The sequence below is a fragment of the Octodon degus genome, unplaced genomic scaffold (genome assembly GCF_000260255.1).
Source record: "Octodon degus isolate 3935 unplaced genomic scaffold, OctDeg1.0 scaffold00003, whole genome shotgun sequence".
Lineage (NCBI taxonomy): Eukaryota > Metazoa > Chordata > Mammalia > Rodentia > Octodontidae > Octodon > Octodon degus.
Window position 1 is genome coordinate 1,585,943 of NW_004524579.1, and position 14,491 is coordinate 1,600,433.

Here is a 14,491-nt window from a genome sequence, read left to right on the forward strand (position 1 = left end):
AGTGGAAAACTAGAAGTTTAACAGTGGTTAATGAAAAGAATAAAAAAAATATATACAGTTTACCCAAAGACTAGGTAAACGTTTTTGAACACATAACAGACAATGTTTGGCAGGCCGGGGTTTTAGCTGAGTTTTAGAGTGCTTATCTATGCTGTGCTACATCCTGGCTTCAATCCCCAACTCCTAGAAAAAAGTTGCATTGAAGGTAACTATCTGCTTTGGCTCCTTTCTCCTCCTCTGCATTAACACACACACACACAGGTCCACCCACACGTGCACACTCACATACCCCATAATTGCTGACATCATTCAAGCATAGCAACAGCTTCATTTAAATATTCAGAGTACCAGAAGGTGATTGGTTGAATGAATGTGAATAAATTATTCTGCTATTGCATGATTTCCAAGTGATTAGAGCTTAAAACCTCAGAAACTAGACTTTATAATGGCAAAGCCAAAGGGAAATTTAGCCTTGGGACAATGAATTATACATACATCATTAAGAGAAAGAAATAAGGCTGAAAATTGGACAAGAATCCCATATCTGGAGCTTCAGAAGTATATAAACATAGCTAAGGAACATATCAACTATCTCTACCACCCAACAGTCTTCTTAGAATATCTGACTGCTTCTTTAAATCATGATGGATGATGTGCCTGGGTGGTTTCACACTCTGAAAAATTTAAAATTTCTAATTTATGTTGCAAGTTTACTTAAATAGTCACCAAGTCAAAATGGCATGTGAAAAATAAGAAGTTCACACTGGCTCATGATTCAAAAACAACATGCATGGGTGTGTGTAGTTGGGAAATACCCAAGGAGGCGGCTGAGCACTCTGCCCTGGGCAGTGCTGGGCCAACAATGCAGTCTGTAGGTGTGTGTCTTGTGCAACCATCCACGCCCTGCCGGGCTTTGGTTCAGTTATCATAGTTCAAGAATTCACCCTGAGGCACCTAGACAGTCCGTAGGCACACTGGACAGTAGGTGTATCCATAAATGATGTTTCTCCCTGATTTCCTCAACCAAAAAAATAAAACCAAGCCTAACCAGGAAATTAGTTAAAGGAAAAAAAAAATTCTGGCTAATACCAAGAACCGTTCATTTTTCTATTCCTTTTAAGGAGATCATATATAGATATTTGGTAGTCATTTGACACTAGTGGTTCCCATAACTTGCTGTTCTAACATCTCATTCAGAAGTTCTGGGTGAGAAAGAAACACTTTTGCTAAGTTTTGAAATCTGCTTGAAAGATTACTGATGGGTTCCTCAAGAACCCAGGATGCCACGTACTTGGAAAACCAAGGCATATCCTTACTGTCTGGCTTTTCTAATCATCACGGACACCTGCCAGGGTGAAGAAGGAACTTTATTTATTTTAGCAGAGTTCCATGGGTTTTGCTCTGTTATTTCATCTTTATCCTGGGCCATCTTAACACATCCAAATTCTCTCTGCATTCTACCCTTTGTGACATCTTGTTCCTTCTACAGTGTATCATCAAAATGGTGATGTTTTAATGAAGCAACTTCAGTAGGGTGCCTGTGATTACAGATAGCAGGATACACTTAACAGATCACTCCTTTTTTTCCTTTTATATTGACTGAGCTGCTTTGAGACTAGAAGGGTTTTCATTTTTTAAGGCAAGCTCTAAGCCCTCAAGGCCTCCTAAGCTGTTTTCAAAAGATCAATTTTTGGAGGGTAGAGGGGCCTCGCCAAGCTTAATGAGGCTGGGTGGGAGTCCTGGAACTGGCTCAGCTCAAATCACAGAAACAAGTTGGGGCGAGCTCAAATCCATCTTTCATTTAGGAAGCCCTCCCGGCCTGGCAAGCTTTGCTACTGTTTGCAAGCTGTGGTTAACTGTTACGCACAGTTGCGATTTAGCTTCTCAATATAGAGAACACAATAAGAGAAGCTTCCTAAGCAGAAAAATAATCATTACCGCCAAAACCGGTAAGCAGCAATGTCGGCACTGAACAACTGGGCACATGACGTTCACGCAGCAGCACGGAGTCCGTCAACCCGGGACAGTGTCGTTTCCACCCACACCGTGTCTTGGTCAGGTTTAGGTAGTCCAGCAAGTAGCCAATGCTGGGGGGGACTGGAACAACTTCATCTTAATACTGCCTTTTGCCACCAGATAGGAGCTTCTGGGTGTCCTTTGGACTATGTATACGGGGAAGACACACCTGGAAAGGGTACGCCCGACTTCTCATCCCATGCCACGCCCCCTCACGGCCTAACCAGGAGGGGCGTGGCCACGGAGGGCTCCTACATCCCTGTCAGCTAGCTGGTGGGGACAAACTGTTGTCATTCTCTCTAGTTGCAAGCATGTTTGAGTGACATTTTAGAAGCTGAATAATGGTGATTCATTTTACTGAGGCCACAATCCTGTATTAAATGTAATGAAAAGAGACGGTGTTTTAATGAGCGACATATAATGGTAATAATTGTGGGGGCCGGGGAGATGGCTCAGTAGAATAAGCACTTCCCTGATAAGCGCAAGGGTCTGAGTTCAATCCCTGGTTTCGAAAAAAAAAAAAAAAAATTAAAAAAAAAAAAAAAAAAAAGAAAGAAAGAAAAAAGAAAAAGAAAAAAAAAAACCAAAATAAACTGAATTGTGTAGCAGATTCGCTGGACAGGACTCTTCTATTTTTTTTTTTTATTTATTTATTTTTTTTTTTTTGTTTCACCAGGGGTGACATGTGTTTGGTGGATCCCAGAGATCCTTTCCATGGGGAGTTTTCATTGTTTAATGTGCTCAAACCTTATTTTATTTTATTTCATTCATTCTTTTTTTTTAAGAGATGGGATCTGGCTATGTCGTCTATGCTGACCCCGAGCTCCTGGGCTCAAGAGACCCTTCTTAGTCCCTGGACAACAGGTTTGTGAGTGGATAATGTGCTCAGATTTTAAAGAATAATTATAATTATGTGCCTGCATGTGAACAAATGCTTCTGTCTGAAATTTTTCTTTGCATTGTCTTAATAAAAAGAAAATATTTCCCCAATTGGAGATGACCTCATACATGGTTTTCTTCCAAAGACAGATACACACAGTTTGTGTTCTAGAAATTCACCTAAATCATTTTCACGCTGGTCACTACGCATCAAGAAGCGCTTAACCAAAGCACTAAACCAAAATCACAGTTTTGTGACCAGCAGAAAGGACGGAGTACATGGGGCCGGAATCAGTCCCTGAAAAGAGAAGCGTGACCTATTGAGCAGGGCTGGCTGATGCAGCATTTAACACGTGAGCCCCTTTAATGGAGGGGGTCTCGGGAACACGATGAGGGGAGCATGTGTTCACAGATCAACCTTACAAACTTCTGGAATCTTCTATGAAATGGCTACTAATTAATTCCTCAAACAAAGAAATGTTTCATTTGCTTTAGCATTATACAATTCCTTGTATGATGAGAAGAAACACAAAAATATGATTCAATGAGAAACAGTGGACGTGGCATTGGTATTGCCTAGCGACACTAGCCATCACAATGGACTAGAAACAAACACTGTAGGGCCGGCCAGATAGCTCAGTGGACTACAGCACCTGCTTCACCAGAGCGCAGTGGCCGGAGTTCGATCCCCAGCATGCGGTGCTGGCCCCACCCCCAGGGTGTGCTGAGCCAGTGACAGACTGGGCGTTGCGGCGTGCGCCTGTAATCCCAGTGCTTGGGAGGCTGAAAACAAGAGAATCACTACGAGTCCGATCTACATAGTGAGACCCTGTAGACCCTGTACTAAAAACATAATAAAATAAAAATAAAAATAAGAAACAAGCACAGTCAGTACTATTGTCCCTGGTGACCAAGTCATACCAGAATCAATAAGAAAAGCCTCACTATAATCAGACCATCTCCTGACACAGCACCACGGTGCGCACACACTGGTGACACATTTACATTCCTCAGTACTTCTTTGTAGAACAGGGTCCCAAACTGAGATGCACAAGGGTCACTCAGACATGCATTAAAGCTGAAGATTTCTCTCACATCCTGAGGGATACAAAGTAAGCAAATAGCAGATGGAGCAAGGACCCTGCATTTTCCCAAGTACCCTGAGGTGGCCCTGATAGAGGAGAGGAGGGACTGGAAGAAGACAGGAAAGCCCTTCTGATAATTGGGTTCCCTATTTCCCTTCAGCATAGCTAGGTTAGAAAACCTCTTTCTGGTCTGTGCCTCGAAGAAAGGGCATAAATTTTTAGTTTATAGATTGGATTTAACTGGTTGGTAAGTCTGGTTCTCTACTAGGGACTAAGCTGGCAGCTGCCCCGAGGGTAAAGTGCTTTGTAATACTGTAGACTAAAGGCCGTTGTCAGAGCACAGTTCTGACAGGTGGAATGGTGGGCTGTGCTATGGTTTGGACATGATTTGTTCATGGGACAGAAGCTTGGTCTGCAGTGAACAGCACTGAGAGGGGTTGGGTGTTTAAGAAGCGGGGTCCATTGGGAAGGCATGAGATCGGGGACACCAATCTTATGAGTGGATTATTGTCTTCTCAGAAGAGTCCGAGTTAAGACAGGATTAGTCTCATGGGAGTGATGTAGACCTTAAAGGAATGTATTTGCTCTCTGGAGAATAGGCTGTTAGAGAGCGAGGTTGGCAGCCCCTTGGTGTCTCGTGCAACATGACTTCTCTTCCACACAGGCCTGCTTCCCTTTCTGTTTCTGCCATGTTTGGGGAAGCATATGGCCATTAGCAGATGCCAGTGCCATGGCCTTGGACCTTAAGAACTGTGAACTAAATAAACTTTCTCTTTATAAATTACCAAGCCTCTGGTATTCTGTTGTAGCAGCAGAAAAGACTAATACAAACTACATGGCTGAGCATAGGAAGCAAAAAAAAAATTCCATGCCCATATATCTGTTCCATACCAACAACATTATTATCTTTTGGAGCAAGGCAGAGTGCTGTTTTTCTATTTAACAGGCCCAGGTGCTTCTAGCATGACCATAGGGCTGGGAATCATTACGATAGGACAGGGAAAGTACAAGTCCTAGAGTCAGGATGGGAGCCAGAATCCTCGCTCTTTTCCCTGTTTCCTGAAGAAGGCTGAATGCTGAGATGAAGTCACCTCACCTTTGAGAATTCGTATGTTCTCACCCAAAAGGTGGTGTGAATTCCAAATCCTGCGCATAACTTCTTTGAGGTTATTTGGCTCATGCATGAGCTAGTACCTTCGTTGAACCCAGCCCAACATAACTTCATCATTCCAATGGCTCTACTCCATCATTTGCCCTCACATTGAGGAACTGGCCTCTCTATACAGTATACCCAGGCATGCATTCATGGGTTAAGCAGACTTTTGAATGTCTACCCAAGGACAACAGTGGGGCCTGAGAATAGGAGGATGAAAAATCTGTGGGAACAAGCTTTGCAGAGGGTGGGCTTCTATGGAAGAGGAGGCTGAGTTATTGACAAATGAAAACTTAATAAAAACAGAGACTATTGCCCATGGTCCTGCTTTGAGCTGTTTGACCCTAGGCTACCCAGTGCTACTCCCAAGTGACTCTACCATTAAGACATAAGCAAGGGTGTCCCTGAGAGGCCTGCAGTGTCGGGGGCCTTCATCTTCCTCTTTCATCCATTCAGAAGACGAAGGAATGTGCAAAGAGGAAAATTGTTGTTGTTGGTGGTGTTACTCCTCTCTTTGGGGCTTCTACTTGTATTTATTAAACAGCTTTTAACTTGCTACTTTGGTCAAAACCAAACAACAGTGTCCAATAAGTGCAAAATTTTAAAAATGCTGCTCAGAAACAACATTATGAGCAGCACACTACCAAGGTGATCTAAGATGAGTGCCTCTTGAATGGATCCTCACCCACTGCCTGAGCATCAACTTCCAGATGGTTCCCTCACAGAGAGGAAGGGGAAGCACCAGTTTGCCACACATCAGCCAGCAGAATGACAGGATTCAGAAGAGACAATAGACACAGGTGTGACTCGTGATAATGAAGTGACAAAAATCTGCCGCTAAATATAAACTCTAAGATGCAAACTAGACTTTGCCTTGAAAATTCATCAAAGGAAGATGTTTCTTGTGGGAAGAAAATTATCTTCATTTAAGATATGGGGCACAAACCATATCCCCAGATGTGCCTGTTTCTCCTGTGTCTTACTGTTCTTAATGTCACTTGAGAATGAATGAAATACCGCATATTGGTGCATCACTTATTTGCTTACCGCTTGCCTGCCCCTTCCCTCATAAGCTACAAGACAGTGAGGACTTACCGGCCACTGTGTGCCCTGGCAGACAGGCACACATGATAAGCCTGCTGAGCAAATGTCAGAACGTGGCACGGGAAGCTAGACACAGTATGATGGCCTTTTCTCTAAATTTTACTCAGACAGATTCTGTAGGTCCAATTACTTTAAAAGAGAACCCTATTTGGTTTCCTGGCAGCAAAAGGAGTTTGTTGAATCGACCGGGAGCACAGGGTCAGTTACAAAAGGTTTATCTTTTCAGCACTAAACAGAAAATCTCGTTTCACTGCTTGTAACAGAAAAGCTTTCTGAAGTCAACTGTTTCCTGTATTCTCCGCCTGCATACCAGAGGAGCGATCTTGGAAGAGCAATCTTGCAAGATGAAGAGAAGAGTTAGAGAAGAGGAAGAAAATTCCCTACTACCCGGAGAAATGCTTTGCTTTCTATTTGCCAGGTGTTTTTCCTCCTTAAATCCTCCTGCACCCTAATACGTTTTTTCAGAAGATCAACCAATCCTAATGAGCAGGGCTGTTTGTCATTTCATACATTTCCTCAGGAGTTTTCGTGGGAGTGGGGACTGCACGGTCCTTTTCCGTTTGTGCTGACACTGTGCAGCTGAGGTCGGTTTTTGCTCCTCCAAAACTCCCCAGTTACCTATTCTGTGACTCTTTAATGCAGGTACTGAATTATTCAACATGTGGATCTAAAGGGCAGGTTATAATAAAAAGCTCTCTGCTCAGTGCCACGCATAATTCTGAAATAAAAGTTCAGCAAGCTGACAAATTGGATGCACTTATTTGGGGGAATTTTTGTAGAGATCCCTGAAACATGGGTCTGCATAAGGCCGTGCGAGTCCCTGTGTCTAGGGACTGCAGTGTGAAAACAAGAACCATAAATCATAAAACATGGCAGCACTGAGTCCTGATACAGAATTATAGAGAACTCCCTGAACGCCTACATGGAAATCCCTGTTAGAACTCAACTGTCCCCAGAATGCCCGCGCCTGTGCTTTTGTGGTGCAGATGTCTGAATTTCCTTTCTGAGGAGCTCCCAAGGACCAACCCTGTAATGCCTAACACACCCAAGAGCAGGGCCCTCTGGGAGCCGGTCACAGTTGGCGAGGCACACACACTTGGCGGTGCCACCCGAAAGCTCCCAGGCTACACGCCCTTTGGGTGGCCATGGGTGGTGAGCGTGCAGGTGTCAATGGAGTCTTCTGCATTTTGCAATTACCTCCCTATGCCACTGTGCTTAGTAACTACTGCTGCTTCGGAGACCAATTTAGCATAATCTACTTATGTGGGTGTTAACTCATATGGGGTTTACAAGCTGTGAAAGCTATGTCAAGTCACCAGATGAGATGGGCCAGGGGCCTGGAATACCAGACCGTGTCTTTCACCTTGGGGTCAGCGATGACCAAATGCTCTTGTTATCAAGTCCTCCACCTGCTAACGATGAGTAGTCTCGACCCACTTCCTGGTTGGAAAAGGGCCAGTAGCCCTTGATACAGCTGCTTCTAAGATTATTTTCATCAGAGGTGAGAATAAAGAATGAAAGAGACCCCACTCTGAACGCAGACACATGTCTACCTTTAAAGCAGTCATCGACTGTACTTTTACTATCACACAGGAGTCAAAAGTAGATCTTAAAAATGCCATGTAATTAGGTACCAGCTATACTTTCAGTAAATTATCTAAATTATTGATCTTTTATCAATGATGCCCATAAAGGTACCTTCAATGTTTAATCAGATAGAATCAGGTCTGCCATTAAAATCATTTGGATCCAATGCAAGAGTAGAGGTCTATCTTCTATATTTCTAGATCCTTACAAACTATAAATTTAATCAAGAAGCAAATATAATCGCCTCCACTTTTTAGATATCCATTTAAAATCTTTTCTTGATGGTGATTTGTTTTGACTTTCATAAAACTTATTTGGTATGAAATTATTGCAGACCAGGCTAGGTGTTCCCCTCCCCACTCCCCCAGTATTGGGGATTGGACTCAGAGATTTTGCACTGAGCTACGTCTCCAACTCTCTCAAATCTTTTAAAGTTTTGAGGCAGGGTCTTGCTAAAATTGCCCAGGTTGGGCTAGAACTTGTAATCCTCAGAGCCAAGTGTTCTTAAAGCCTAAATTCACAATGGCCACCACACTTGGCAGCTCTGAGCATCTGCTAAAAGGGATGAGCATTTGTCACCAGCAGGTTGTAGGTCATCTTTGCCTCACGCACACTCCCAAGGAGCTGCTTTGCATGTTTCACCAACACTGGGCAAGACTAAGTACATCACGAGTGGATTTAATACATCAATTTGAAAACTGTAGCCTCCTTAGTTAAAAATTACCTGCTGATGGATGTAAGTCTAATGTGAGTAATTAACCTTGTTGTGAGATGTAAAAGTCAACTTGCTCACTGAATCACTTTTCAGGGTTTAACCCTCTCCTAAGTGCACGTGCCCACACCTTGGTATTAGAGAAAGGATGATAGAAAAGTGTCTTTTGGTGAAACGGCCAATACAAATGAAAATAAAACACTTGTTGAGGAAAAGGGCCTATTTCTTGTGGAGGGACTGCATATCTTGGTACTGTTCAAAGACAGATGGTGAAAACCAGAACTTCTTAGGAAGACTGCACAGGTTCCTATTGTGTTGGTCTGGGCAGGGAATCATGTAAAACGCTTCCCAGGTGCTGCTAATATTCAGCTGTGTGGTCCAACAAACTTCTTTCTGGAATGTTGTTCTAAGAGTGGTCATTAGCCAAGAGGCAGGCCAAACAGAGAAAATCACTGGCAATGTTTCAGGAGGCAGTAAAGGTCCTTTGTAGGGCCTTTGATATTATAGAAATTATAGAAAGATGCCACATTTCCTTCCTTTCCCCCTCGCTCCCTCCCTCTCCCCTCCTTCCACTTCCCCCCACCAGTGCTGGGGATAAAACACAAGGCCTGACACCTACTAGGCAGGTGCGGTGCCACTGAGTATGCCCCATCCCTACATTTTGTTTTACCCCTATATCTTTAAGGTCATGTGTTGCATACAAATGACTTTTACTATGTGAGTCTCCGTGTCTTAGAGAAAGACCTCTATGTGACATCCATTAAGAGGCAGGTGAGAGAAGAAGCAGAACTCAAAGACAGCAGGCCAGGAAATGGTCCCACAGGATGGCCAGGTTCAAATCACCCAAGAATCTACAGAAGCATGGGCCAAAGAGATAGCTCAGCAGACTAACGCCTCTGTTTAGGCAATGTTAGGTAAGCTCAGGGACCACAATTAGATCCTCTGCACCACATGTGGCACCAGCACCACCCCCAAGGCAGGCTGAGCTGGCCAGACTGGGCATAGTGGTGCATGCCTGTAGTCCCGGTGCTGGGGAGGCTGAAAGCAAGTGGATCACTGTGAGTCCAAGCTGCATAGTGAGACCCTGCAACAACCAAATACATTTAAAAAAGAAAGAAAGAAAGAATCAGTTATGTGTAATTCCATAGTCAGGAATACCCCAAAAGGCTAATACTAGATAAGAGGTATTCCCCACATACTTCCTGGAGTGCCTGACACCTATGGAAAAAGCAGGATGATTTCCTTCTACCCTGCATCTTTGATTATTGAAATGCATGCTTGAGTCCTGTTCAACTGACTGTTGCCTTGAAATGATTATTTAATTTCCTGCCATCATCTCCCCCTCACAAACCAAACCAAACCAAACCAAACTCTCATAAAACCTAAAAGGAACCAAAATGGTGCAAAGCAGCCAATTTAACAGTATTAAGCTAACACTATGTGACCAGTGGCATCTGCTCGAAGTTACCTTCTAACGCTCACTTGACACGCACTTAAAGTTATTTTCTTTTTTTTAATGGAGGTTAACAACAGAATATTTACTGAGGGGGAAAAAAGCTTCTGTCCAAGCGAGGGACAGAACAGGGACCCAAGTGTGTTGCCCCCAAAGCTATTTTCTAACAATAAGAATGAGCATAAGATGGAGAAATTTAAGAGAGAGGAGAGAAAGGCTCGGGAGTCCCCCTGCAGCAGGAGTAATCCAGATGCTAGACTCTTACCCCAGTACAGGAAAGGAAGGAATGGGGTAGATTTGGAATCTGGAAAGTGATTTGAAAAGAAACAATTGCTGAGTTTGGCAGGAGAGTGTGTACGAAGGCAGCGCTACGTGTCGGCACAGGGCCACACTGTGCTTTTCAGTCACATTTAATCTTCCCAATAACCTTGCAAGATGACATAGTTGTGTCTATTTTACAAGAGAGAAGACAGGTGCTCGGCAGTTAGGCCTGTCCACCCGCCAGAGAAGAGCTCGGCCAGGAGTAGAAGCGGCATCCAAACAGGCTGAGTGAGTCAGGCTATCTTCCCTCAGCTGGGCTTGTGGCTCAGAGACAGAACATCAGCTTAGCATGCACTCAGCCCTGGATTCAATCCTCAGCACCACGAAAGCAAACACAATTACTCTCTGCTGTTTCTCCCATCATTCTGTGGTACACTGCTGACAGAAAGCAAAGGGAAAGACTGGAAAAAGGAAGACGAGCAATTCTACTACTTCTAATTATCTTTGTGAAAAAGAAAATCAATTTTTGATGTATACAAGTATCAGGTTGGAGAAAGGGCAGGTCTCATTAGATGATTTTATAAAAACATACTTATGGGACAGCACTGTCTAATAGAAACAATAAGAACCAGATATGTGTCATTTTATATTTTCTAGTAGCCACCTTAGAAAATCAAAGAAAATAAGTGCAATGCATATTAATCACATATCTTATTTAATGCAGCATATTATTCCAATATGAAATCCATCTATAAATTATTGAGATATACACCTATATTTTAGTCTTAAACCTTTAAAATCTGCTGTGCACTTTATACTTAGAGGACGTACTTTAATTTGCATGGGCTACTTTCCAAGTGGTCAGTACGTGGCTACTGGCTACCTTAAGAAACAGCACAGGCGCAGAGCTTGAAGAGATCCATGATTTGACGTGCGCTTAGGGAGTGGATTAAGAAGGCCCCCAAAGAGGATACAAATACTCAGGAAAGATAGACAATGAAAGGGCCCCAACGAGACGCTGTGAGGACTTTACCTGAAGCTGCAGCACCCAAATAAGGAAAGCGGGAAGTGACCTGGGGGCCAGGAGCGCCATGCTGCTGGCCAAAGAAAAGCAGTTAGGTCATCGCATACATACGCCGCATGTCTGACTGTCCCGGTTTTCGGATTACCTGGACTCGGGGTATTTGGTGAGGGTAGCCAGGCTGCTGGTGTACATGTGGCCGCCCACGTCGATGTGGACGGGTGCATTGGACTTGGTGAGCTGTGCTGGAGTAGGGATGCCTTGGTTGTTCAGTGGAGATGCGGGGGACCTGGTGAGCAGGGGTCTTGACATATTGGGCCGACTGTCCTACAGAAAGAGAAGCAAATTTAGACACTGTTTTCTTTTTAGAGGAAAGGAAATACAGAGATCATTTAAAAACATAATGGGCCAGCCAAATAGCTCAGCGGATTAAAGTGCCTCAAGCAGGCACAGAGGCCAGGGGTTCGATCCCTGGGCCTGCCATGCTGGCCCTGCCTGTGGGGCGCACGGAGACAGCAATTGAGACTGGGTGTGGTAGCGCACACCTATAATCCCAGCACTTGGGAGGCTGTACACCAGCAGATCACTATGAGTCTGATCTAGTAGTGAGACCCTGACCACCCTGTAGACCCTTCCCTAAAATACAGAAACAAATAAATAAATTTAAAAAAACATAATAAGCCAGTGACTAATGTTGACATTCACTTGGTAATAAAATGGAGAAAAACAGCAAGCCTTCTTGCTTTTGTTCTAATGATGATCAGAAAAACAAATTTTATACCAATTTATGTGCTTGGGATCCAAGAGCGGTTCATTTCAAGTAATTCTGAAGACTGAGGGTTTCTTATAGTAATGATGTCTTACATTTAACAAATGGTAAGTGGCGCATGGAGAAATTCTACTCACCCCAAATGAAAAGATAATCAACGCTTAAAATAACACAGACACAAATTAAATACATATGATTTGTTCTTCATTTTGAAGACTTCCTCATTGCTATGCGCTTGGAATAAGAACAGACCTTCAGCACTTGCGTTCTACAAGATGCTTTCTTAAATTTCTATTTTTTGAATCTGGAAAAAGAGGGCATATCAGGTCTCACCACCAAGTTACATAAGTTGCAAACATGTAAGTTTATCAGTCAACAGATCCGAAAATATCAGCCAACACCCCTGTTTCTCACTCTCGAGGGCTGTGGGGATGGGGATGCTCGGAAGCGAACACACCCTCAAGTGACACATATGTGCTTGGAACAACCTAGAGTGAGCTGCTCTTCTGTACCTGACTCCGTGGAGAAGCCGAGCTCCCACAGTGGAACCGAGGCAGATGCTGCTGGGGGAGCATGGAGTGGGGCGAGCCACGGAGCCGAGCCCTGGGAGCAAGGCGACAAGGATGCGGACTGCACCCAGTGGCAGCAGGAGCAGGCTTAAGACACTGCATTCACGAGAATATAAAGTAGCACATCCTTCCCGTGGGTGATACAATGTGGCTTACACACTATCCAAACATCACTGATTCTTTTAAATTAGAGCCCAAAACAGACACATGAGACCTGGTCTCCTGCACTCAGAGGTGGTCAAGCACTTAGTCTACTACTGTGGAAAAAGCGCAAGCAGCATGTGCACGTATTCGGCAAAGCTGACAAGGCAGCACGCTCTTGGAGCTGTGACTTAGATACTGTTTCCTAAGGAGGTTTTGAGAAATGTCTTTGATGCAGCTTACAAAGGGGAAACGCCTAGTCTTTGTGCTTCAAACGCAGCCTGGTAAAATAAAACTTGTACAACATCACAGGTTTCACAACGTGCAACAGCCCGAGGAGCTACCTGGGGCACAACCGGCGGGTTACTTAGCAGGAACCCCATGTCCTAGCACGGCTGCAGCTGTGGGGCTTCCAGCAACTCCAAGCCCACCAGGAACGGGGTGGCGACTGGGCCTTTGCGCCAAATGTTTGCCATCTGTGTGGTATTTTTCTGCACGCTGACTTAGCCCGAGCTCAGAAAAAGCATCATGGTTGCGTTTTTAAACTGGGAAGTAGCATCGTGGGCATTCACTATAGTATTCGCCTTACTTCCCTGTGTATTTTCAATAATGTAAAAGAGATTAAAAACACAAAAGGATATTTGCAACTCACAAAGTGATCGAGTTAAAGGGGTACTTGGAAGAGAGAAAAATGGAAAAAGTCACAGACGATACAGACATACAAGAGTTAGAAGTATTAAAAGTAGCATTTTGGATTTGGATGACAGCAAACACATTTTCCCCTCGGAAAAGCAATCATATAACATCTACTTCTAAGGGATACACACTACCTTGCTCTTAGAAAATGAGTTCCTGGCTACACGTGCATGCACACACACACACACACACACACACACACACACGCACCCATGCACACTCCCCTGTTACAATTCTGTCCATCGCAGCACTGCAGAGTCTGTAATAGTTTTTCAATTGGACACGTTCTATATCCTGCCTGAGGGTGCTCAGGCGAAAATGAACAGATTTGCAGGGTTAATATTGTCGTTAGACTGTGACCTCATTCAGCACAGCTCCAACACTGCGAGGTCTGTGTAGAAAGAGAAAAAATGAAAGCATAACCAATTGGTTGAAGGATTCCAGATTTCTCAGAATATATACCATTTACATTGTAAATCATAAATGGATGGATATTGCTAAATTTAAAATTAAGGCAGTGCTTCTTCTGCCAGGGGTGGGAGTAGGGATTAACCCTTCGGGCTGAGGATTAGGAGTGGGCTTGCTGAGCGCCCCTGGCTTGCTTTCTCTCCTTCCCAAGACTTCTCCCATCTTCTCCGTGTACCCTTAAATAGGATCATTTCTACGGCATTACCTGACATTAACTAACAGAGTCAAGGGGATTCACTCACTACTGTTCTGTATGGATCCAAACTGAAAGAGTTTTTAAAGTTCACAGGCTGGGGCTGGTGAGGATCTGGGGGTGAGGATGTCTTGCACTTGTGATAGAGATGGGGGTTGCCAACTTCTATCTCATCCGCTTGAGATGCTTCACCCGATGCCTTTGTGGAGATCCTCTCCCCTTGTCAGGGAGCAGAGTTGACACTTCCTAGTCTTTATCTAGACTCCAAATGCTTGGATGGGATGCTCCTGCCCCCCATTCCCAGCATCCTCAGGAAGAAGCCAGTGCCCAAGGTGGCAGTGCTGAGGACCTTCCTGAGAATGTGCAGGTGCTAATTCAGCCAAC

At 44.1% G+C, this 14,491-nt stretch overlaps 1 protein-coding gene across 5 annotated transcripts in view; it reads right to left on the bottom strand.

Annotated features, from left to right (window-relative positions):
* The window catches only part of Kctd1 (potassium channel tetramerization domain containing 1), a 208,731-nt gene that overhangs the window by 40,084 nt on the left and 154,156 nt on the right, over window positions 1-14,491 (bottom strand). For all 5 annotated transcript variants that reach the window (XM_023713958.1, XM_023713949.1, XM_023713969.1 and 2 more), the window contains exon 2: window positions 11,420-11,598. In XM_023713958.1, coding sequence (XP_023569726.1) covers window positions 11,420-11,598 — 179 coding nt within the window. The remainder of the gene's footprint in view (window positions 1-11,419; window positions 11,599-14,491) is intronic.